The sequence below is a fragment of the Colias eurytheme genome, chromosome 4 (genome assembly GCF_061535395.1).
Source record: "Colias eurytheme isolate Ceu_HAF_F1 chromosome 4, ilColEury1 Martin Lab GWU primary, whole genome shotgun sequence".
Taxonomy (NCBI): Eukaryota; Metazoa; Arthropoda; class Insecta; order Lepidoptera; family Pieridae; genus Colias; species Colias eurytheme.
Genome location: NC_142983.1, coordinates 4,274,170 through 4,301,667, shown reverse-complemented (window position 1 = coordinate 4,301,667; position 27,498 = coordinate 4,274,170). Strand labels below are relative to the sequence as shown.

The following is a 27,498-nucleotide window of genomic DNA, read 5'->3' as shown; positions in this document are numbered from 1 at the left end:
ATTACCTAACTTTATTTTTCTGTATTTTGACGATTCAAAAGAACTTTTCAACGAAGTCAAATTAAAAAATGGTTGAGTTCGAGTTTGAATAGTTGATACAATATACCATATCACTATTTATGAGTATAAAATCAGACAAAAAACATATTTGAACAACTACCAACCTATCTTATTAGGTAAATAGACAATAGGTATCTATCTCAGAAAGGCAAACGGCCATAGGCATTGCCGTTTGATAAGTGATCATTAACGCGGTCCATTAGTTGCAGATGTGTTATCAGACTTAATTTATTACATTTGGGATCTGCATGAAATTGTACGACGGAGAGAAACAATGTTACACGAACAAAATTAGACACAAATTAATCACATAAAAAACGTGAGAAGCTAATGAAGATAAATGAAATTAAAAAATTCTCGGTTTTAACAAACGTGTATTTAAAGCTTCATTTTAAAAATTGACGAGTAATTTATTTTAACTTTATCTTAATCTATTAAAATTGAGTTATCTACCTAATCTGAAAGGCTACAGTGGCGACAGGAAGACGAAGCAATTGGCCTTACAAATAAGCTCATGATGATTTGTCGTTCTCCTGCGAAATTTAGTTTTCAAATGTAAGTTAAACTATAATTTTACTACAACCATATTTTATTTCACAGTGGCTATAATTTATAAAAATAACTTATTTACTTAAAATCTAGATAGCGGATAAAAATTAAATCACTTTCTAAGACAATTACTCTGAAAAAAGGCTTCTTAAAGTTTCCTTTGCACTTTAACGGTAGCACTGAAGACGCCCCCTATGTATACGACAGTAGGTAGTAATTTCAATTAAGGGCCGTTGGAACCGCTCTATGGTTGCTGTCAATTTGAGCCCTTGTTTGGTTACAGTCAATTACTTTTATGCTAATGGTGTTTGGAAAAATATAATTTCACAACTGCAATATTATTTTATTTTTTCTAAAAGTTCTGAATATGAATTAAAATATATAAATTAAATTAAAATTTATTTTCGAATTATTAAGTCATGAGAATGCACGTGTAGAATAAAATCTTTGCTATTTATTTGTAACAAAAAGTTCTGCATATAAAAATATTTAAACTCAAAAATTGCTTTACAATTTTTTGTTTTGGGATTTAAGTTTAAAATAGGTAAATAGTAATAAGAAGTGCTTATTTTAATATGCAATGTTATTAATATATCTCTATATTTAGTTGAACTGCGAACTTTGTAGCGTATTTTCATTCAAATACTTTACATTTTCCTCATGACTTTATTATTTATTATAATATGACCAGAGATATTAAAAAATTTGACAATATAAAATCTATTTATAGCTATCTTAAGTTTCATGCACATAATATATGTGTAGATTTAGTAGTTTAATTTAATTGAAACGAATAATAAAACAGTTTCGTCTTTATTAAATTCAATCGAAAGATGAATGTTTTTACAACAGCCTGTAGCTTACAACTAAGCTTGATGAAATATTCTATATACGCTTTCAGTTTTTTTTCGCGCTCAACATCATACTGGTCGTGTCAAAGTGTAATTTTTGAATAAAACGATCCAGAATGGATAATTTACAAAATACTACTAACGATACTAGTACATACACTTGGTATGGTATTGGGCTATCGTTTTACGACGACCACGACACTTTTCAAGAGACCAATTTAGTAAAGTCCATACTAAGCTGCATTCTCGGCGTGTCAATGGTTCTGAGCCTTGTTGGAAATACTTGCACGTGTGCTGTTATAACGCGAGAAAGATCTATGAAGATACCAACTAATTATTACTTACTAAACTTGGCTATAACAGATCTCATGACGGCCCTTTTCGTACCTATTGAAATATACATCATATGGATTAAAGACCAGTATCCGTTTAGTGACGAAGGATGTAGATTACATTTTTTGATATGGGATGTCCTGAGCAACTGTAGCGTGCTTACCATTCTTGCGTTTACAATAGAACGCTACCTTGTAATATCGAAACCGTTTCTTCGACAACGACTAGCGTTAAATTCACGTGTTTTCAAAATAATCACGGTTATCTGGATAATTGCGTGCATGTTCTCAGTACCTAATGTATTTTTCACTTATTTGGTAGAGCGAAAAAATAATATTTATTGTTGTCTCACTGTGGCAGAGGAAAAAATTATTATGATAGCAGTTGAGCTCGTCGTATTCTTCGTGGTGCCCATGACAGTGATTTTCGTGTTGTATATTTTGATAGCGTTAATTTTGAAATCGCAATCCTCTCACCCCGCTTATGGAGCTCACAATAAGAATAAAGCTGTGAAGATGTTGGGTAATTACCTTTTATGTTTTTTTTGACATAAATACCACTTCTACCTAACAAAATATATTTTTAAAATTATTCCAGCGGCAGTTGCGGCATCTTTTTTCATTTGTTGGTCACCATACTTCGTTCTCCGTCTCCTAATATTGTTACCAAAACGGAACACGGGATCTTATTTCAACGTGAGCCCTACTATTTATTATCTGCTTTTTATATCGATTTTGAGCTTATTATATTTAAATTTTAATAAACTAAATGTGCTTCAAGGCATAAAACTCAGCTTGTTTACAATGTTTCAATGTAATGTTATTAGGCAATTAGCTAGTAAAAATATAAATATTCTCTGTAGATAAAGAAAATATTGAATTTTCAGCGAAAAGTTTAGGTACTTTATTATGATCCGAGCAGTTTCTATTGTAGGTATGTATATCTAAATATCTATAAAATTAAAAATATGAGAATGAAAAAGGGAAGATTAGGCTATTCTGTTGTATTGACGATTAGGTATGTTTAATCTATATGGTATGTCTAAAAGAGCTTTTTGACGAGATGTTAGCCTCGATTGAAGTAAATATAGCTAAGTGTATTTTCAACCTACAGACGCAGATTCGAATATCGTATGACAATCACATTTTCTATTCATTTAATTTCATGAAAACGTTACATACTATTTCATCTCGCAACTTTCAGTACAATTTTTCAGATATCTCACATTTTCGTATTCTGCTCTGTAGAATATTTTTCGCTTATCGCCTCACCATATTTTTAAGTTGCTGTGTTGTTACGCTTGTAAAAGTGTATGGAAACTATAAAATGTTTAAAACGTTAACCGTAAAAACTGATGTTACTCCCATTAAATATTTTACATGTTTAAAAGATAATATCAAATTCCTTTAAAAGTGTAGCTTTATTGCACACCTATTACTCTATACAATATTGTTACATAGTTTTATTTTACATATATATATACATATACATATATATATATATATATATATTTATCCCTCAAACAAACAGCCGTCCTCTGAAGACAAAAATGCATTTAAACTGGCGTCCACCTGCTTTTGGCGTCCGAATACTGGACGCCACTTTGATAGCCAGTGGCGTTTACATCCTATTGGTCCTAACAAACCGTAGGACAAATATCGATAGATGCCAAAATATCGCTTACATGGCTGCAATAATATATTAAAAAGTTCGAGAAGAAATCTTAGCGCAGATGAGGCGCTGCTGTCGCGCGTATATTTACAGTCGTATAACTCGGGGATTTCCTGACTCCGACTCCGCGTATTTGGCGTCCACAACTGCGACGTTGCCAGCTCGTTCGCAACAATAGATCACAATCATAATATTTACCACTGACTGCAATATTCGCCGTAGGAGGTGTACGCGTTGCGTATCATTAGGAGCCCGAGTTTGCTGATGATAAAGCTGCCAAAAATGTTTAGTAAATCCATATCTATACATATAATAAAAAACAATATGGGATTTACATGCCTGAAATAAAACAATTTTAAAGTGAAACTTTTATTACATCGTCTCAAACTTTTTGGTCTGTGTAGCGCATGTCGCGTGACGGTCGGCTGCCGAGTAGGTATAAAGCAGTGTTCGGAAAGTTTCACTTTTACCGTGGTTTCATAAAACTACACAACATTTTTTTTTAAATTATTTATTTTATTTTATAATAAAATCGTAGGAAAGTCAAAACTGTACATTGAATATTTTTTTAAAATAATACTTGAGGCGTGATCTACAATCGATTTAAAAGCCAAAAATATAGTTTTAGAATTTTTGTCTGTTTGTCTGTATGTACGTCCGGGATAAACTCAAAAACTCCTGCATGGATTTACTTGAAATTTTGCATGAATATTACTAAGAGGTCGGGCTATAGGCTACATATTATCAAGCTATCACCTACGGGGCAGAAGAGTTCGTTTGTTTGGTTGAACGCGCTAATCTCAGGAACTACTAGTACGATTTGATTAATTTGATTCTTTCAGTGTTGGATAGCTCATTTATTGAGGAAGTCCAAAAGCTATATAATATCACACTAAAGCTAATAGGAGTGGAGCAGTAATGAAAAATGTTACCAAATTGGAGGAAATTTAAGCGACGGTAGTGGGTGAAATTCTTTATAAGCCATAAGATTTAAAGCGAAAAGACCACGAACGTAACTTTCAGTTAATATAACAACATAAATAATATGTTTATATTGAACGGACGTACAATAGCTTTATACGGACGGCCAATAGCTATATACGGACGCTCAATAGCTATATATACGGACGTCCAATTGCTATATTATACGAATGTTCAATTCAAATCTAGTGGGATATTCTGAAAATCTTTTTTCTTCTCTCTAAAAATATTTCTTCCTACTAAATGCCAATAATTCCCATTGATCCCTGGGAAATCTGTGGGGACAAATGGGAATAATCCAATATGGTGCAAGTGATGCAACACGATTGGTAACAGTATTTCCATCATACAGTAGCTTGTTGGTAGCCAAACAGTACTGCCGCAAATAGTGCCGTATTTTTACAATTAAAGTAGTCAGGTTATTGAACATCCGTATATAGCTATTAGGCGTCCGTATATAGCTATTAGGCGTCCGTATATAGATATTGGACGTCCGTATATAGATATTGGACGTCCGTATATAATATTTGACATCCATATATAATATTGGTTCAGGCCATGGTAGGATACAATCCCGATTTTTATCATACCTATATATACCTATTGACCCACAAATGAAGTTATTACCTACCTACTTGTCTTAAATTTATAAAAAATAGATAAGATAAACATGTACATAATTAAAATGCTTGTTATTTTAGCAACTACCTGCGATTTTTCATGTAAAAATTACAGACAGGAGCTTAATTTTCTTTATCTTATTATAAACTACTAGCTGCTCCGCGCGGTTTCACCCCCGTGACTCCACTCCTGTTAGTCGTAGCGTGATGATAGCCTATAACCTTAATCGATAAATGGTCTGTCTAACACCGAAAGAATTTTTCAAATCGGACCAGTAGTTCCCGAGATTAGCGCGTTCAAACAAACAAACAAACAAACTCTTCAGCTTTATAATATTAGTATAGATTTGTGTACTAAACTTTATCAAAATCCATTGTTACTAATACGTGTAGATAGATTATTTTTTAATGATATAAAAATAATGTGCATCCGTATATGTATAGATCTGACTAAATTGGTATAAATGAAAAGACAAGCGTTAATAAAAGAAAGATATAGTAAACCGAAATCTGGCAACGTCGCACTCACAAATGCCGTTCATGCTATCAATGAGGACGCTAGATAGTCGATGCAATAGGTAAATCACGATCAATATATCCAGGACGCCTATAATTTATGACCATGGTTCGGGGCTCAAAAATGTTGCGGCACGAACGCAAGAAGAATATCGCGAAAAATTTAATTATCCGAAAATGACGTACCCCATGGAGCTGGCTATTGAAAAACTAAGCAATATTCATTAACAGATGTTAAAAAAAGCAAGCGAAACTGGGGGACGTCGTAATGATGCACGACGTGCATGACGCCAAAAAGATTGTATGATGTAAATATATATATATATATATATATATATATATATATATATATATATATATATATATATATATATAAAATCCATACGATGTAATATTATGTCGCAGGAACATAAAATTAATAACACATGCACCTGAAACTCAGTAGGTATGTGAGATATTAAATGGAGAAAATTTATTTAATGGGGGTAGGGATAAGCTTCTGCCATTATAATAAGACACACACACATGCGTTTAAAATATTATATTGTGACTTTAACAATGGCTGTAAAATTTATTCAAATATTACTTACTAGTTACTATAATTAGTATTAACTACCAAATATGCTTATTTACGTTTTTAGATTTTAGATATCAATATTTTTTTAATCAATTGTGTGTCGACAATGCATTTCTTTAATTATTTTTTTTATTCATTTCCAGATGGAACGCGCATTCTTATATTTAAGTTCTATGAACAGTTATCTCTCGACGGCAATCAACCCCATTCTCTACAGCTTAATGTCGCGGAAATTCCGTAACGCTTTTAAGGTAAGAATTTGTTTTTTTTTTGGTAAATGTCTTCGAGTCCATTAGTGACAATTTCTCATAAAACAACCTGCCTAGTATGGCACTTTTTTATAATTATACCAGAAAAGTCACGTTGAGGTTATAAACATAACTTTTTATATATGGAAAGAAAAAATGCTAGGATAAATTGACAGTATAAACACAGGTATGATAGATTATGGCAATTCTGTGGTTAAGCTTATTTGATACGACTGATACGAGGGACTAAATCATTTAACACGTGAACATTATTTTTAAAAACTTTTGTTTAGATATATCTATCACTTAGGGAAATAATAATATTTGTGAAATATGCATATATCTATATCATTGGATGTAGTTGTTTTATACTTAGGTACCTAATTATTACCTATGTATTGAAATCTATTTATACAAATATACCAAACTGTTTAGAATCGCTGTCTGTATCTCTATTAATGTAACGTACCTATATATAACAATAACGGTAATCCCTAATAAGCACTGGATTACTATTCACCTCTAAAGAGGAAACCTATTTGCTAGTATTCAAGATCTAATTATAACATATTAGGTAGGTATATTGATATCAAATAAATGGTAATAATTTTCAATCAATACAATTTCCTCTAAACATTTCATTTCAATAAACAACGACGTCAAATAACACAGAAACTATTGTTTTAATTAGACTTCTCATTCCCTGTCTTTCTAATTCGCCGTACCGTGTAATTTAATTACAGACTACAATTATTCGTATATATTGTACAATAATTGTTACTTGCTAGACTCTAATGTACCAGAAATTCATTGTTTCCATACGACGTTGGCGCATAAACGTACGGGGTGTATTGTTTTGTTAAACTATATTAATTGTATGTAATAATTATTATGTGACTATTTCATACTATTTTATACCTATTATAGATGGCTATATTTGTATGTAATCATTATTGTGGGGGTAACTATTTCATACTATTTTATACCTATAGATGGATGGATCTTTTAGTGATAATATAACGTACATACGAATTCAATTTGCTAAGCCTGGTAAAAAACCCAGAAATATTTAATGAATTTTATTTCAATATGTAGGTACCTATGATAAAAATGGAATAAGAATTTAAGCAAAGCCGATACTTATTATTAACTAGCTGCTCCCCGCGGTTTCACCCCCGTGGCTCCATTCCTGTTAGTCGTAGCGTGATGATATAGGTAATATAGCCTATAGCCTTCCTCGATAAATGGGCTATATAACGCCGAAAGGATTTTTCAAATCGGACCAGTAGTTCCTGAGATTAGCGCGTTCAAACAAACAAACTCTTCAGCTTTATAATATTAGTAGGTATAGATTAACACAGTTTCGCTCACATTATGCGGTATGCCTTATTTAAAATTATGCATCCAGCGACTGCGTATATAAAATGAATTAAACGTATTTTAATTATTATTTATTATTGTTTTATAAATATGTATATCATAATATTATGCAAAGAAATATTATAATGATCAGACTAAAAACAATTATAATGTTTATTTTATCACATTCAATTACACAATACTATTGTGACAATAGTAATTAAAAACTATCAAGAAAACTAGCTAGATATCTCTACTTCTATACTAATATTATAAAGAGGAAAGGTTCGTAATTTTGTATGTATGTTTATGTATATATATGGTTATAACGCATTTAAACTACTGGACCGATTTCAAAAATTCTTTCACTATTAGAAAGCTGCATCTTCACTGAGCAACATAGGCTATATTGCATTTTCAAAAAAAAAATAGAGATCCTTACCAAAAATCCAATAATGTAACCCAAGGTGTAAAAAAATCTTTAATTAAAAATTCTGTCATGGCGTGCGCTGCGGAATCTATTCCTTGAAGTACGAGGATGGCTCTTTTGAAAAAAAAACGTAAAAATGTACCACGGGAGAAGCCGGGGCGGACCGCTAGTTTTTTATAACAAAGAAATACAATTTATACAATAGTTTAATTACTTACCTCTTTTACGATTGTTTAGTCTGTAAATTTCTCGGCGCACGCATCCACATTAATTAATTATCTTTTATAATTTGTAATTTATTATTATATACTGTTATTGTGTTAAAATAAATGGTTTCTTTCTTTTATCAAAATACTTACATTTGTCTGAAACCAATATAGTCTTACAAAAAATGCTCTATCGTCTGTTATAATATCATTGTGTTAAACATCCAAAGTTTTTTACTTCACGTCATTGTATTATAATTTCTAATTTGAATACCTACGTCCATATTTATATCACTTTATTAACCAACTATGCATATAAAATTACCAACTGTATAAAAGTTTCAACAACTTTAACATATTTCTGTTTATATTTCAGGACTTGCTCAAAGGTAAAAAGTCATCCAGGCAGAACAGAACTAATGGCAAGTTGAACTACCGCTACGGACAAAGCAACAGCATACCACTTACTATATATAAACCGCATTATATATAAATGTACAACATATTATTTACAGTATTCATTTTTGGGCGAAAATTCGTGTTTAAAAATGTTTGTGTACTCGACAGTTAACTGATAAATTAAGCTTCCATAAATCATTCTTAATCGTTATTCGGAAACTCGGCTATTTTTGTGGTAAAAAGACTTGGTTTATTCAATATCTTTAATGGAAAAATTCCTCTAAAAACGATTTTTTTTATATTTATTTAAACAGCTGAAAATGTAAAGGTTTCCTTCATCTCTTGACGATTTTCACTGTTTATTACATCAAAACCAATGCTATAGTTAAAACAATCTTTTTATATGCGTTCACTAACATTGGGAATATTACGCAGGCCACAAAATGAAACCCTAAATAACGTAGCGTTCAATATGCACAACAGAATTTCAATATCGAAAGGTCAAGCTTCTGTAACAGTTTGTGCTTCGGCTGACTTAATTAGGCTTTTATTTTCATACTGTGGTAATTATTTAAATGCGTATATCGATAACATTATGTACTATTATGGATAATCTCTCGAAATCGTTGTCATTAATGGAAGTTTACTAAGGATTGTGTAATATTATTTGCGTCATTATCTACGTAAAATTATTTAATAATAAGAAATATGTGGAAAATTATATCGTCTCATATATTTTGTTCTTGAATAACATTGTATTAGGTACTTATTGTATCTTAGATTAATATATTGTTGAAATCCAATCTATGTAACTGTTGCTACATATAATTCCTGCAAGTAGTTATATCAAATATTTCACTTAGGATACATGAAAAAACGTCATTCGAATTTACGTTATATATAAAAATTTACTTGTTAACACTAAGTAAATTTTTATATAGAATTACTTAATCTATAGTTTCTACTGACGATCAATAGGCAAACTATAACTTCCAGATTTAATTCGGAAATTTGCGATAAAACATGACCCTGGCCAAAAGACCCTCTCTACTTTTTGGACGTTTTTTGTTATAATTGTACATTGTACAATGATACGGATATGGATTATAATTAGTATACGAAATGTCAATGAAGTATATTAATGACTTAGTTGGTATCGACTAGGTAATTCAATTTTTTTATTAAAATATTTTTTTATGATAAGAAATGGCCATTATGTACTTTTTACTTAAATACAATAAATGGAGATCCTCCTTGTCTTATTCCACTTTAATAATCACTGAGATACAGTAAATGAAAACATATAAACCAACGAACCTCTTATCATAAAAATTGTGCCACAAATTACCTCATTTTGACTTGAATATGTGTAATGGTATAAGTAAATATACTCGTACCTACTATAATATATTGTTTTTTTTTCCTATCAAATCTGATAGCATCATCATACATTTTATCATCATCACATAACTTGTAAATTTTAATAACAGAATTTAGTTTGTCTTTATGTTAACCTAATGTAGATGTACCTATACTTAGGGCTCCACTGATCATATATTTGGCTTTCCTAATTAGATTAGGACAAAATATTGAAGGTATTTATAAACGCAGATGTTCCGATATATAAACGAATCCATAAAAATTTATATTAAAAGTTTACATTAATTCAAAGAAATCCAAAATACTTAATGTATTTATTTCTATTAATAACTTTATTCTTAACCACGCGTTTATATAACTTGAATCCCACAGTTTATTATATCAGGTTTTATAAAAATATATCATCATTAAATACATAATTAACCATAAAATAGGTATTATACACGTACTAAGTCTGAAGTGGTATGAAATAAATTAACTATCATTATACTATTATATTATCTGTGCTATAAAAAAAGCATAGTCAATCCCACGGGAAATTATAGCATCCTACAATATAACAATTACGAACCTCTATTACGTTTGTCTATTATACATAATATCATTTTACTCTAGTATATTTGTAGAGAACAAATTCTCTTATTACTTTCAATATAATCCAAATAATCAAAAAGAGCATTCGATTCATATTACATTAAACAATAGTAAAATATATTGGTATACCTATTAGTACGTAGTAAAATATATATATGTAAGAATACATAATGTAAAAAAATTCAAAGAAGTAGGTTATAAAGCAAATATGCCTAGTTACAATCACATATTAACGATGAACCCTAATCCTTCCCTTTCTTGTTTTATTAGCTTCATTTTAATTCTGCACGAATAAGGGTCTGGTCTTAGATTAAGGATTGGTCTCCGCGCGCGCGCTACGACTAGATACCGCCCAACCTAAAAACAATAGCTCTGTGAGTGCGGCAACTCATTTCTGTAGTGTGTGTTAGGCAGTTTGTAAAGACGCTAGTGTGTGTGAAGAATTGGGCTGCCAGCTACATAAATTTTACCTGATAAATGGGAAATCTGCCACCTTGGAAAGAAGTTTGAAAAATATATTTTTTCATCCTGACCTGGCCGGGAATCGAATCCATGAACGATTTGAGTCGCATGACTCAAATCCACTTGCGACGCTACTATACTATAGTCACAAAGGTTGATTAAAAGTAAAAAAGCGGAAATAAAAAAAATAACATACTAAATGAGTCAGTTAAACATGGTTAAACAGAAATAAATTATTGTTATTATACTCTTTTATATATGTATTAGTAATAGTATTGAAAAAAAAAGTTCAAATTATTGCTAAAAGATTTCCTCAACCACGTGTATTTTTTTGGATATGCAATACGGCAACACTGAATGGCGTCGTATTTTCGTAGAAAAAAATTTCGAAGTAAAGGAGAAATTTCGAATAATACGATACTTAGTGATGGTACGTGATCCCAGTGTCTTTCTTATTTTTTGTTGTATTATTTTTAAAAAGTTTTATGGCACAAATAGGCATTTTACTTCAGATTTTGTTCAAAATCTTTATAAACTATCGGTTCGCCCTCTCCACACAATGCTTGTGACACGACTGGCTTGGGTACGCCGAATTCGGCGTACTTTTAGTTGCCGCATTTTTCAAGTACGCCGGCGGCATCTAGTCGTAGCGCGCGCGCGGAGACCAATCCTTAATCTAAGGGTCTGGTATTTAATTAAATATCTCAAATACTCATCAATGACTTTTATACGCCGTTTCATACGTTTTATTTCCTCTAGAAAAATAAAAATGCGTGCGACATCTGGAAAGTTTTAAGATATCGTTAATATACTGCTTTATCGTTTCGTTGTATGTCATAGCAACGGAAAAAAATAAAAATCATTTATTGAACAATTTGTGGGTTAGGTACAAACATGTAACATTTGGACCCCAAACTAGGACAGCCTGTATTTTGGAGTCCACCTTCCTTAATGACACAATAATAACAAAACTGTAGCATAAAAATCTTATAAGTTTACGTTGTATGAGTAGCATACCTTATCAGGGATGTTTTATTGTTACAATTATTCCACAAAAAACAAATATAGTATATACCAAAGTGGCAGTTAAACCAGATAAAACTAAACCATACTAAAAAACCATACTAATATTATAAATGCGAAAGTAACTCTGTCTGTCTGTCTGTCTGTTACTCAATCACGCCTAAACTACTTAACCAATTTTCATGAAATTTGGTATGGAGATAATTTGATACCCGAGAAAGGACATAGGCTACTTTTTATCCCGGTAAAATGACGCAATCCCGGAAATCCCACGGGAACGGGAACTATGCGGGATTTTCTTTGACTGAGCGGGCGAAGCCGCGGGCGGAAAGCTAGTAGATTATAATTATTTTACATTATACCTCTACAATTTGGTTAGAAAAGTTATTTTCGAAAGTTGTAACTCAAAAAGTTCCGAATAAATCTGCATGTAAGGTAGTTTTAACTAAAGATCCCAACAAATGTGGTTAAAAATTTCTAGAAACTAGTTCCACGAGATCCTATTTTCGGAACTACGTCTTAATTACTTTTTTCAGAATGGCATGGAAAATATGGTTTTATAACTAAATTATATTCTTCTGCATTTTAAATAGACATGTAATAGAATATAATAAAATAATTTGGAAAATCCAAAAGTGCACGCCTCATAATTTTTTTTTTAATAAATATTTATTAATTATTATTTTTGTTTATTTAATAACAATTAAACCACATCGAATCAGACCCTGAAAAATGAAAGGGTTCTATTCCTGAGCATACTCAAGCGTAAGAGAAAAAAAAAGACTCGATTAGTAAAGTATTTCGGTCGCTATCGTGTTAACAAGAAAAAGGATCCGCACATACAGACACACGGACGTCCAAGACAGAACTTTTTTAAACTGTTTTTTAACTAGTTTAAATAACAAAAATGACATCAAAAATATCATGAACGTTAAAAATAGTGTTTTTTCTTAATATGTGTGTGTATGTATTATCTTACAAGTGCAATGTATGATACATAAAGACATTTTAAGTTTGAAAAATCAGATGTTTTGCGCGAAGTGACAGTAGTACCCACCTCAACGCTTCGCTTATGAGGCGTGCAATAATCTTTGTTTTTATATTATAATTAATATCAACTTATACTTCAATATTTGCATATAAAGCTGCAATTTTCTTTTTTTCCTTGTGAATAAGTTGGGAATTGTTTCATAGCACGGCACTCACTACAATACGCTATAACATGTTAAAATATTCAATGTAGTATTTGCGTGTAGGTTTCTATGCATTGAATAAAGAAGGGTTTCTTATAAGATATAAACATTTCTGTATTGCGGGTATATTCACAAAGAGTTCTTTTATATTTTAAACTAGATTTCCGCCCGCGGCTTCGCCCGCGTTTTCAAAGGAAAACCCGCATAGTTCCTGTTTCCGTGGGATTTCCGGGATAAAACCTATCCTATGTGTTAATCCAAGTTACCCTCTATATGTGTGCTAAATTTCATTGTACTCGGTTCAGAAGTTTTTACGTGAAAGAGTAACAAACATCCATACATCCATACAAACTTTCACCTTTATAATAGTATTAAGATTCGAGCTTTTTATTTTTTACTTTATTTAATTCTCAACTTTGTATCGTTAAAGGAAAGTTTACATGTATGTCATCCTTCATCATACCAATTCTTCCATTGTACTAGCTTAAATTTTTTGATTATTGTAGATTTGGGATATTTTCATACATCATTGAAATATTAATCACTTATGTTTTTTTTTCGTTCCATATTGTACGAGGGTACCATATTTCTTCATACTCGGTCTTATTACCTAATCCATAAATTTTGCTACCAATTTTAAAATAACGGGAAATAGATATTTGTGGCTTATTCTAAGTATGAACTGAGAACCTAAAAAGAGATTTGCATAAAATAAAGATATCGAATGCTGATGTGTTAAGGGCCCAAATATAGAAATTTATTGCCAGCTATTAAGTACGTCCAGCCGTGTACTTCCCCTAATATATCTCACTCGGTATAATAAAGATTAATAACTAAAGCCGTTCGACACATCCTGTAACAAAATATATCTCATTGATTAGATCTGTGACAGTAATAGAAAGAAAAGAAGATTTAATTCTATGCTTAATCGACATGCTTATAAATTTTGGTGGTTTAATTTTGTTATATCGACTACGATATTTAAATAGAAACGATTTAAAGAAACACTTTTAGCGAGATCTTAGAAAGGGTGTTTTAAAACGATTTTCAAGAGCAATTAATAAGGAATAATCTATACTAATATCATAAAGCTGAAGAGTTTGTTTGTTTGAACGCGCTAATCTCGGAAACTACTGGTCGGATTTGGAAAAAAAGGTCGGTAGGTTTTGGTGTTAGATAGCCCATTAATCGAGGAAGGTTATAGGCTATACTTCATTTCGCTAAGACCAACAGGAGCGGAGTACTGTGGGTAAAACCGCGGAGCCCAGCTAGTATAGTTATATTTATAGTATTCCTTCTCAATATTTTTTTAATAATATTTAGATAATAATATAGGTACTTACAGTCTATATCATTACAATTTTATAAATGTTTCAAGGAATTCCGTAATATAATGAGTGTCAAACGGATTTTATTACAAAGGGAACGCGTACGATTCGGGCGAGCATTGTTAACATAAATTAATCCTAGTATGTCATAATATTATGTTGTATTGTAATCCACCTGCACATAACTGGACAGCCCGGTAAATTATAGTTAGAAAAGAGGCTATTTCCCTCATAGGCTGTTGATAGTAAAATGATTAAAAACTATACTAATATTATACAGCTTTAAAATCGTCGATAGGTTCGAAAAAATTGAAAACTTTATCTGTTTTTCCCCGGGTAAGTTTCAAAAGGTGTAGGTAAATATTAAAGAATAGTCAGTAATTTAATTCTTGTTTCCTTTCCTTAAGTTCCCGGATTAGCGTTTGTTTACGACATCTTTTTCTTGGAAATATAATTAATTATCCATCGCAAGAAAGCAAACGTATTAGCAAAATAAAAAATGTTGTAGATAATATGATGGACTATTTTTGAGAACCTTTTATAGAAACAATATAAAATGTTTTATGATATATCAAAATACAAACATAATATTGGGTAAAGGCTTCAATCATATCCAGCTGTCGGAGTGGATGCAATTACATGAAATTGAAATCGAAATAATATTTACGTTTCATCGGAACAATCTCAACAATTAACAAATAAATACTTTTGATCTGATTCGATTGCAATTTCGTATTATTGAAATTATCTGTTCACGTGAAATAATTAATATTTAATATTGTGTTATATTTTTTACTTCTATATCCAACTATATATTGGCATTTGGCAACGCTATGACATCATGACAAATTACATCTAAAAAGTGAAAAGCTCTTTTCAAAATATTTTGTTTTAATAAATGTTTTCACGTGGATTTCACATTTTCTCTATTTTCATTTTTTTTTCTTCTTCAGAAGATTTTATTTCTTATAATTGATAAATCGTGCCACCACCATTGAGATAATATTAATAGGAGACGACACCGCCTACATTACTTATGTTCCACTCAACATACGTCATGTGACGTATGTTGAGCGGTATTTTTTAATGGTTTTAAAGTGAAACGCATCAAACATGCCTTCGTGTGTGTTACGATATTGCACAAATAATACAAATAATACGGAAAAGTGCAAAGGAATAACTTTCATCGTTAAGTACCTAACTAAATAATAATTTTTAAAACTTAGTTAGAGCAAAAAAATGGCGCACAGATTTTGTTCGTGGTGTCTCCTCCATACGTAGTAATATTATCTCAATGGCCACCACAGATAATATAATACTATCCTTACTTACTAGTCTTTATTTATGCCATTCCTCTCGTTCATTCCTACATTCATATACAAAATGGTTAGATATTATAAAGAATCGACACAATATAAACAGAAACTCCAAAAATAGATCGCCTATAAAAAATAGATATTTTTCGGCCATCGGACGGTACGTTCAAAAGTAAAATAAAATCTAGCTATATTACTTAAAACTCTTCAATTTTCGTATATGATGTTACGTATTTTAAAATGTTACCCAGTAAATATTTCATAGATAAATTAAATCGGATTCAAACGTTGATTTGAAAATTTGCCCACAATAAATTTTCTGTTACATTTAGTCTTCTGAATTCAGTGTCGCGATTCACCCAAAAATATATTACTTTACTAGCTTTCCGCCTGCGGCTTCGCCCGCGTTTTCAAAAAAAAATCCGCATAGTTCCCGTTCCCGTGGGATTTCCCGGATAAAACCTAGCCTATGTCACTCAGAAATGATGTAGCTTTCCAACAGTGAAAGAATTTTTCAAATCTGCCAAGTAGTTTCGGAGCCTATTCAATTCATACAAACAAACAAACAAACAAAAAATCAAACCTTTCCTCTTTATAATATTTGTATAGATAAGCTCCATAAAAGCGGTACAGAGACAATGTTATGTGTGAATTTGTTGGCTAATTGCGAGATTTAATTGTACTCCATTTTGTTTTACAAAATAGAGTTTGTAATTTTATTAAATACGAATGGTTCGAGTTATTATTATTATCTAATTACGAAGGTTATAGGTATGTATTGAATTATCTTAAAAGTTCTCCTTAGTTGGCATTTGCATCTTGAAAAATTATACTTAACTTAATAATATTAGCACAGGCAACGTTTGTTCACTTGTAATGATTATTATTACTATTGCTTATTGTTAGTTCCACGAGTAAAACCACAATACCGTCAAATATTAAAAGTTCTAAATCAAATTGCCATAAACATTGATTTCCTGCGAATATATTTTACGCAAGTTTTCGTCCTTGCTGAAAAAAGTCTGAAGTCGAAATTGAAAAAAAAAGTCAAACCGTATATTTTTTTCAATTTCGGTAACTCATTATACACTTTTACAGCAATAAATTCTCAACTTTTTATAGCGGTTTATGGAAATGGGGACTCCATTTGGTTCGCTTCACGTGTGAAACTCGATATTGCACTATTTTAATACCTACTTCTCATTTGACACTAAACTTTGTTATTCCAGAAAGTTACGGTTTTTCTGAGATTGACATATTTCGGTCAGAAACATGACGCGAACATACAATAACATAAAAATGATTCACACTTTTTCTACATCTTAACCATCAACTCAGTTCTCCCAAAAAAATATTTTATTACTTTCTATAACAGCCCTACTACATTTACTATTAGATTACTCTTTTAGTTTATTTTGTTGTTTCCTATGTAACTAGTTACTAGGGAACAGATTTCCATTCATAATGCACTTATTGCGATCAGTTAACTGTTGTTACGTACAAAGCCCAATTGAAATTTGCTGCCAATCACGTGTTTGCTCTATCGCCAAAATTCACTGAGTCGATTCCCAAATACGACTGTAATTAATGATGTGGACTTTCCATAATACCCTTATACATCGTACAGCAGTCTATCACGTAATATATTTTCATATGGGTTTAATTAATTTAATAAGAGTCACTGGAGTAGAGTTTATTATACAATATACATTAAATTGTAAGTGGGTAATGAACGATTATTAAGAAACACGCGTCTCTTTAGCCTACTCTGGCTCATATGTTTATTACTTGTACGTAAAGAATATATTTTACGTTACTTTTAAAAAATATAGATACTTAATAATATTGATATTATACCTGTGACCGTATAATATTAATAATATTGAACGTTATTATTATGTAACTCCTGTAATAAGGTTATTTTTTCAGACTCGTCAAGTGACTTACTTTTATTTCTCAGTGCGTGTTATCAAATAGTTCTGTTAATAGTTTGATGTAATAAAGAAAGGAAACTTTTATTAAAGAAAATCTAGGGAACTACTGGCTCAGCGCCAAGCAGTTTAGTTGGACGCCTGTTACTAAAATACGGCAATTGCATTTGCGAACTAAGTTCCAATGTTTTGCTATTTTTATTTACACCTTCAAAATGTATAGCGCTTAAAATCTTTCATAGAATTTACTGAACCTTATAAAAATAAGTATATCTAGCAGAAAACAATTTAAACCGGATTTACTTGAATTAAAAAAGATTTCATACGTCACTTTGTAAAGATTTAGCTTCCTAGCGTAAAATAATTGTTTAAATCGATCCAGTAGTTTTTGTGTGTAAAGTCAAAACGAACGAACATATATACAAAAACACAAGTATTACGCTAAATCAAAAATAATCCTTAACCAGTGTTAGATAAATATATAATGTTTATTTGCCTAAGATAATTATACATACAAACAGATTAAAATTGAATTCTCCTAGTGGAGTTTTTAGCAGATGCCTTGTACATATTATTCACTGTCATTTTTCTTTTCAATCAATCATCTGTTAGACCAAGACCTTTTAAAATATATTTCTAAATGGAATCGACTGACAACCTGTTGACCTCAATTGTTTGTATTTGTGAATCTATACTATATATTATACAGCTATATACTATAATATTATACAGCTGAAGAGTTATTTGTTTGTTTGAACGCGCTAATCTCAGGAACTAATGGTCCGATTTGAACATTTTTTCGGTGTTAGATAGCTATTTGTTGTTGGTGTTAGATACATTACGCTAAGATCAACAGGAGCGGAACCACGCGGGTGAAACCGCGAAGCGCAGCTAGTAAAATATATGTTCAGCAACAGCAATATAACAACACTACTGTTAAAAACTGTACATAAAAAAATTGAACTAGATTCAATGCTACATTTCTGGCCACGATTCGATATATTTATATGTCATTATAGTACCTATAGGTAATTTATGTGTTGTAAGTAGGTATGGACTTGGGTATGGGTGAATTATTATCCAAATAATATTTTCAGCTTCGAAACAACGGTTAGATGTAATTTAATTGACTTTTTTTCACAGCTACATTCACGTAGTTTTGAAATGTAGAGCTTATGTAAAGATAATTTTAGCCTTTGTTATAAGTATATATTGTAACAACAAATTCTAATACAGACACTCATAATATTCTAGTCGAATAAATGATTTTTAGATACGCCAACAAACGGACACAAAAATTGAACCAATACAATGAAATTACTAATAGAGCTTAAACCCCAGCAATAGACATTTAGTATTCCCAGAAAAAACAGGCACCAGTAGGCACTAACAATATCGTGGTTCGTTTCACGTAATTTCGTGAACGTAAAAATAACAAAGTGCGACAAGAAAGATCCGGTTTCAGTTTACGGGCCATTTGACCGACTATTGTTTGAGGTTTTGTCCTAATGCGGCAGTATTTTATATAAACGACACGTTTCGAGTGATAACGTATCCCACTTGACTTTCTTTGGATGATTAATGTCGGATTATCTTTATTACGAAGGTGCGTGATCTATTGCTGAGACGCTGTATAACTTTACCAAAAGCTTTTGATTATTTTGTGTATGTTTTTAAGACTAAAAAGCAATCAAAACAACTTAATATAAAATGTGAAAAAATATAAAATAAAAAGGTTTTATTTTTCACATTTTACTTTGTTCTCAGCCGAATTAGATTTTGTATGTTTGCGGTACTTACTGTCTTCTAAGAAAGTCTAAGCCTAATCTTATTATAGTCCTAATCTTGTTATTTCTGAGGTAACACTTAAAAAGATTTTATAAAGTAAATAAAAGATTCAGCAACATTTTTTTTTAATTATATCTTTCATCTAGTTTTAGAGCTACATAACTGTAGCTCTAAAACTAGATGAACTGCGAACCGCAGTTTGACGATACTTGTAAATAGGTTATTGTTCTCTGCCCAACCATGTATCATTTTTCAAATACTAGCTCATTCATAGTATTCTACTTCAATATTTTCAGTGTCTCCTGTATTTCAGATATACTAACAATTTTTCATCCGGTCGTAAATATATCATTGTCAGATATAGAAGAATGTTAGATGAAAATGCGCGCGCGACCGTGCAACTTAATCCGACAAATACTCGATACAACAAGCTTGTGTTTTCTGAAGCGACTGTAATCGGTAGTCGGCCGGCTCAAATAATCGCATCATCGTTTCGTTTTAATCACAGAAAAGTTATTCATTGCTAAAGTACATTATTAACTGAAATATCTATGAAATAATAAATGTGAGCATTAATTTTTCACAAACTATTTGTAAAAATAAAGCCTTATACCTTTTTTAAGTGTAGGGTGCATTTACGCATACCTAAAAACTTTCGAACATAGGACCCTGGGTTATGAAAGAAACTCTACTGTATTTTTAAGGAGTCTTTCAGTGAAAGAGCCAGGGAATTATAAAGAATTAGTCTGCGACCTCGATAGCGGCAACCCGTCACCCGCAATCCTAGAGCGGCAGGTGGTTTGCCAGCTCTACGGCGGCAGCTCTACTCTCCTGGGGCGGCGTAAACGGAAAACGTCTAACGCCGCCCACCGCACCAGACGTGCACGTATTTCACTGTCTTTGCTTTGTATACAATTTTCGTTAACTTTAAAAATACTGTAGTGTACGAAGTATCTTACAGCATAATAAAATATGTTAATAACCTATGAATTTAAAGCCTTCTCCTGCCTTCACCTTTATCTTGACTACATTACCCTCGAGTGTGTATGCCAATTTATCTTATTTTATACTGACTGGAATAAAAATAAATCGCTAGATTTTTCCAGTAATTACATCCTTAAGTTTTTACCTCGCCGTAATCGCGGTACGTGAACAGCATCTTAAACAAACGGCTCTCCAACGACAGATAAAAGGGGAAAATAGTTCATTTGCATATTTACCCAGACCGGTACACTTCACCTGATCCTGCTCAATTGGGAAATGTGAAAAATTTTATTCCTTTACACGTCACTTTACAAAAAATTGTCATGATACAAGTTTAAATATATAGAACAAATGCTGACTAATTTTATAGCAGTTACATCTGTTTTGACGGCCTATAATAGAGGTAATTGCTATATTTATATATCGATTGTTAGTCAACTATTCAATCAAATCGCTTGCCACTCAATCCAGAATGTTCAAAGCTCTCAAATATGTAATTATCTCCTGGTAGTACGGTTCCGCGCCCTCTTTAATTCAAAAACAAAGCCAAGTAAGTAATAAACTTTCAAGATCTATGTCAATGATACTCAAACTTGTGTGTATTGAAACATGATTGAAACCCTCGTATCAAAACGAGACAAGAAGACTTCATGTAAAAATAATTTGTTCTATACGAATTGAACTTTAATATAAGTTGTAAATTGTGATACTTATAGATTTTTTTGTTAAAAAACCGCAACAACTGTTCCCATCTCATCTCACATAGCTCTACTCATCGACATGCCTGATTTTTAAATATTATGTTATTTTTTATATATCTAGTATACAAATTTGATGTGCATGATTTTTAAATAATATGGAGGGACAACTAAACTGTCCAAAGCTGGTTAAAAGTGTCAAAATTTACAGACAAAAAGCGAAAGAGGTAGAGTAAGTTTTCACATGAAATTTCACTGGTTCATAGTATAAATTTGTTTGGGAATCTCTGCTCTAAGTTATTTATCTTCCTATACCCCGAACGAGGTTCCGTGTGAAATCGCTGCGCTGCAAACATGTCACATAATTAAAGTTAAGTTCCCTTTCATTTATAAGTTGAACTGAATTTTGTTCAAAAATTTCTCTATATTTATTTCTTTGGTATTGACACAATTCTGTATAGTAAATAATAATTAATATAAGTCTACCGACGTGTCTGATTGTTACCTTTCTAGTTCACATTGTATGTTCAGGGTTTGGTATATAATATTATATAACGTTAAAATATGCGGGTTTCTTTTTCAGTGTAGATAAGAGCCAAGTAAGGATTTCTAGAAATTAACCAAGTAAGGAGTCTGAGAAAAAAGGTAAAAAAAACAAGAATTAGAATTCAGTAGGATATATTTTTAAATTCGTATACATTATGTAAGTATACCTACGTAAATATGTGAAAGTCACAAGGTAAGACGTATTATCCTTTTATTTTTTGAGCACTCCCAAAAAATCAAAAGATAAGTACCTAATAATAATAAGAAGTAACGATAAATAATAGAAGATTTAAATAAAATTATGTTATAGTCATGACGGCGACGCGGGTGCATCTGCAGGTGAAGTACCTATTATCTCCCAGGCAGCTTATGTGCACTTAATAAAATTTATATGAAGTTGGAATTCAATTTATTTATCGTAGACTTATAGCTATGCCCCGCGATTTTAGCCGCAGTGCCCCGTTCCTGTTGGTCTTAGCGCGATGAAAGCCTTCCTCGATATATTATGGGCTATCTAACACCGAAATAATTTTTCAAATCGGACCAGTTCCTAAGAATAGCGCGTTCAAACAAACAAACTCTTCAGCTTTATCATTTTATTAGTATATTAGCATAGATATAGATAACAAAATTCTGATTAAGAAGAAATATCTGAACATTGTCGATAAAATTCAAAGGATAATAAAAAGTAAAAAACTAGCGGTACTTAAATATGAAATTCATAATGGAATAAGAGAGTTCTCCACTGAAATTGAAACCACAGCCATCGTTCTACATTGGAGTGTATTAAATGTCTTTGTTATCTCTGTAAATACTATTTAAAAGTATTTCAGATCTTCTGTCGATAATTGGTCCTTTGTTTTGTAAAATCGTTAGTCTGGCTTGTGCAGATTTACTCTGGTTCAATGTTATTTCCGAGCTGAAAATTGAATAAGGACGCACGCTCTGCATATTTGCATAACTATCGATAGTTGATTAGTATTATTCCCTCGGAGATTTTCGCTATTTTCATTGCACAAATATTTTAAAATATTGATATTTATGTTTAATATTTTTTAAGTGATAATTCTCGCCAATGTTAGTGATTAAAATTATAATTTCCGTGTTTACAATTTTAATTTTGAAACTCTGTTCAAATTTTTTTACGAGCTTCATAAAAGGTTTTTTAATAAACTAAGCAGAGAACTGATTGGCGCATTTATGCAAAGTGGTATTAGATAAAATTAATAACAATAAAACCAATGCTGTGTTTTATATAGAATCAACTGTAATTACTACATGAAAAATGGAACAGATGTTTTGGAACATTTTAACAACGTCTAAGTAATGGAATTTCTTTTAATATTAAAGGTTACATAAGTACCTACTAATGAATACTTAGTATTTTTTAATTAATCTATTATTTTCGATGGACACAATTACACGACACAATATTCAAGTCATGGCGAAAAGGCATAACAACTGCTGCACGACTGCGAATAACATTTAGGAGAGATTACGCCGAAATAACATGAGATATAAAAATGTACAGTTTACATGTAAACAAAGGGTTCATATAAATAATAATTTCAGGCTCAGTTACAAGGACATTACTGTAACTTTACCTCACAAATACGGATCTCATAAATTAACAGTAATCGCCTAACTTTGCCTTGTTTTCTACGTTATTGTTAATAACTACGTCGTTATACCCCTGTGCCTTAGGACGTAATAATACAAACTATAATATACCTCTAAACGAGTGTCAATTTAGGTATTATCATTTGCATAATTTTATTGAATCTTTTCTTTTATGTATTCGTATGTAAATGCAAAATTAAGAGGAAACAGTTTCATGCCGGTTCTTCTCCATAGCTTTCCGAACCGGTAATATGGAATGACGATTCAAAAGTGCTTCTAGAAGAAGTACCTATTGAATAAATAAATGTTTGAGCTTGAATTTGAGCTTGAAAGTCCCTTGATTGTTTTAACTGCAACACATGCAATGGCAACTTAGTAATACAATACGCTGCGAATTTAATTTATCAGTTACGTTTATACGTTTTTGAAGACAACTGTATCTATAAATACACCTTACTCTGAATGTTGAAATTTTGGATTTAGTAAAACTGAAACATACACAACATAATAAACATGTTATATTTCAGACAAAAGTAACTTTTACACGTTACCTGCTTATCAATAAATCATTTTCACGTACGAAACAAAAAAGATCAGAAATATATACAACGTTATGCATTTCCTAATCATTTTATTCATAAGGGTAATTACACACATTCAATTCGATTCAAAGCCTCAGATAAACATATAAATTGGTATACATTATTCATACATGTCGAACATACCTTATTATGATTCAGTCGGCTCCCTCTTTCAGAACAATCTCTAATAAAAACCGTTTTACTTGTCTTTACTTATCTCTAATGACAAGACTCAATCCAGGACTTTATTTGAGTCACTGGATAATCATTTTAATAAACAGATTTTGAACATATTTACATAGTATTATATCTCTTAAATTTCTTAGACACCATCTTAGAGTTACTCAGCAACAAATACGTGGACATAGAAACTATAGTATATTTTCAGATCTAAGTGTGATATAAATGTACTAGTTATTTATGTAAGGAACTTTTTCTAGTGTTCTCCAAAAGAGTGCAAGGATTTTAAACGACATAAATATTATTAAGAAAGCTTACTTCGTTGATTTCATAATAACTTAAATCAGTGTTGATATCATTTAAAAATAGTATTAAGAAATTAATTCTATCACGAGCACGTTATATAATATAATCACATAAATCATACACTACAAATCAATAACCTATATCATACACAAGTATGTATGTATGAGTAGGTATGTAAGTATGTATGAGAATGTTATATCAAATCGTTGGACAGACAATCGAAGTTCACCAATTAGTTTGTAACAGTGCAATGGCTCAGACAACGTCCGATGTTATCGTTAATGAGATCCTGCTTACAAGCAATCGCAACTTACTTTCCTAAATATATTCTTTGTAAGTAATGATGAAAGTTTTGTTATGCTTCCATTCCTCGGATTACACCTCGTTTATATCGTTAACGATGAAATGTTTTGCATTGTTTGTTTTTAATCTTCAATAAATGAATTGTTGAAATGAAATAAACAAGTCGACTGTAAGGGTTTTTATAAATATCACAGATAATATATATAATACTATAGATTCTATACTATCATTTAGATTTTAGAGCTACGAAAGTACGGGGCCATAGTAACTTCAACTTAATAAATTATTAAACAACAGTTATATTACCATCCATCAGATTGGATCTAATTTTAGTTAGTTATGTCTTGAAAGGAAATATTTTCATTTATTTTATAGAAGTATTTGGTACTTACACGTTATTGTATTCATTTAAGTAAAAATATTGTCCATTATAAAAGTATTTCGTCCTGTGAAGTTCAATCGTTGGAAGGCTTTTGAAATAGAATTTATAGGTATTCAGAAGTTTTTTATTTTTATTTTTATCCAGTTGTGAAGCAAGTAGGTTCTATAACAGAGAATCCTTAGCAATAAGCTCTTTGAAGTAAAATTAAAAAAATGCAATGATGTATTATTTTGTTGTCGACGCGTGCCGCGTGCGACATTGTCAGCGGCCAGCGCCACTTCCCTCTCTATGTAGTTTGTTTTTTTCACATAGGAAAGAATTGTATATATATATATTTTTATAAGAAGGGTTTGTCACTTGACCAAAAATTATACGTAACTTTGTTTGCATTAATGTAATCTTGACTAATTAAAGATAGATCCAAAAATTTCGGGGCTTTGAAATTACTACCGAAAGGACATAAACACTTTAAAACACCAGTGCATCCGGCAATGTATGTTGACTTTGGCCATAAATGTGGTGCAAGTGATCAAACTGGTCTCGGTAAACATATTTTTTTCATAAAATAATCATTATTTGCAATCAGCAAAACTAGAAATGTAAATTAAAATCGCATTTTTGAGCTCTTAGTTTTATAAAATCCAAAAAAATCAACGAATTAATTTCCTTAATATTTTAAATGTTTCGTGTGTTCTCAACAACTTGAAATAACAGTAAATATAAAAATTATAAAAATACTAGATTTCCGCCCGCGACTTCGCCCGCGTTTTCAAAGGAAAACCCGCATACTTCCCGTTCCCGTGGGATTTCCGGGATAAAACCTATCCTATGTGTTAATCCAAGTTACCCTCTATATGTGTGCTAAATTTCACTGTAATCGGTTCAGTAGTTTTTACGTGAAAGAGTAACAAACATCCATACATCCATACATCCATACATCCATACAAACTTTCGCCTTTATAATAGTATATTAACATCTGATTGGCATCGTTGTTTTATAATTTAAAGAAAGAATGAAAGAAAGAGCATTTATTTGATAGAAATGATACAAAATAACATTTTTAGTCAAGATTATTGCGACAAAATGTACCTATGCATGGAAAGTTCATAGCGCTGGTATTCAATAGGACCCTTAAAAATGTTGTAGATATACTAGACCTATATTTACAAAACAGAAGAAAGAAAGAAATTTATTGTTACACGTGATGCGGAACACATAAGTGGTCGATTTGGTCAACGTAGCTCGCTCGCTTCGGTTTACCGGAGATGCGAGTTGCAATTCCATGCTAAAATCGAATTTTATCTTCTATCGCTTGTGGCACAAATATTCACATATTGCATTTTGTAGAAAAACACTAAACCTTCTGTATGAAGGAAATGAATTTTGTACAAAGAATTAAGTAATTTACAGAGTAAACTACTTCTGCAAATGTTTTAGGTGTGATATTAAATGGTTTTTCATTAGTTGATAAATTTGGATAATTATTATTTTACATTCAGGGTTTGGTTTAAACTTTCTTAAAAATCTGAAGATCATCAAATAAAAGTACCTAAATAGGTACCTACTTAAAAATATACAACTGGGTAGGTTATTACTTATTACAATAAAAGATTGTTGAGTATTTAGGTATACTAAATAAGGTATCAATAAATTTATTTTTCAATTCCATTTTTACACTTATTGGAAAAAATTAAAGGCTACAAAATGTCATGTCTGTGACTTTATATTTTTATTCATTTTGTATACTGTGTCCTTTTCAAATTCCAAAAATAAATTGAATAGTGGCTTGAACCTAGTATACTTATTTAATATGATTCTGATCTTGATGCACTTTTAAGCATACAATACTTCCTCGTATTTTGAAGGACAAAATTCAACACTTTCTAACCTTAAGATTTTATTTGGTCTTTTCACATCTGATATGAATATTCTATAAATAAATTCAAAAGTGGTTTTATTCTTAAATAATATGCCGCAGTATTCGGCAAGGACGTTTCTTTTTATTTCATGTTGTGAAGCTTATATATTTACTGACTATAAAATCAAAACTTAATTCTAAGGAGATCGCATTTTTTATTTAAG

At 31.1% G+C, this 27,498-nt stretch overlaps 1 protein-coding gene across 1 annotated transcript; it reads left to right on the top strand.

The window, feature by feature from the left end:
* Positions 1–1,576: 1,576 nt before the first annotated feature.
* On the top strand, positions 1,577–9,129 carry LOC149908876 (pyrokinin-1 receptor-like). Its single transcript, XM_090101484.1, has 4 exons — positions 1,577–2,315; positions 2,391–2,488; positions 6,302–6,409; positions 8,778–9,129. Exons 1-4 carry the CDS (start codon positions 1,577–1,579, stop codon positions 8,892–8,894), a joined length of 1,062 nt encoding a protein of 353 aa, XP_089957610.1. The 3' UTR covers positions 8,895–9,129.
* The last annotated feature ends 18,369 nt before the right edge of the window (positions 9,130–27,498 follow it).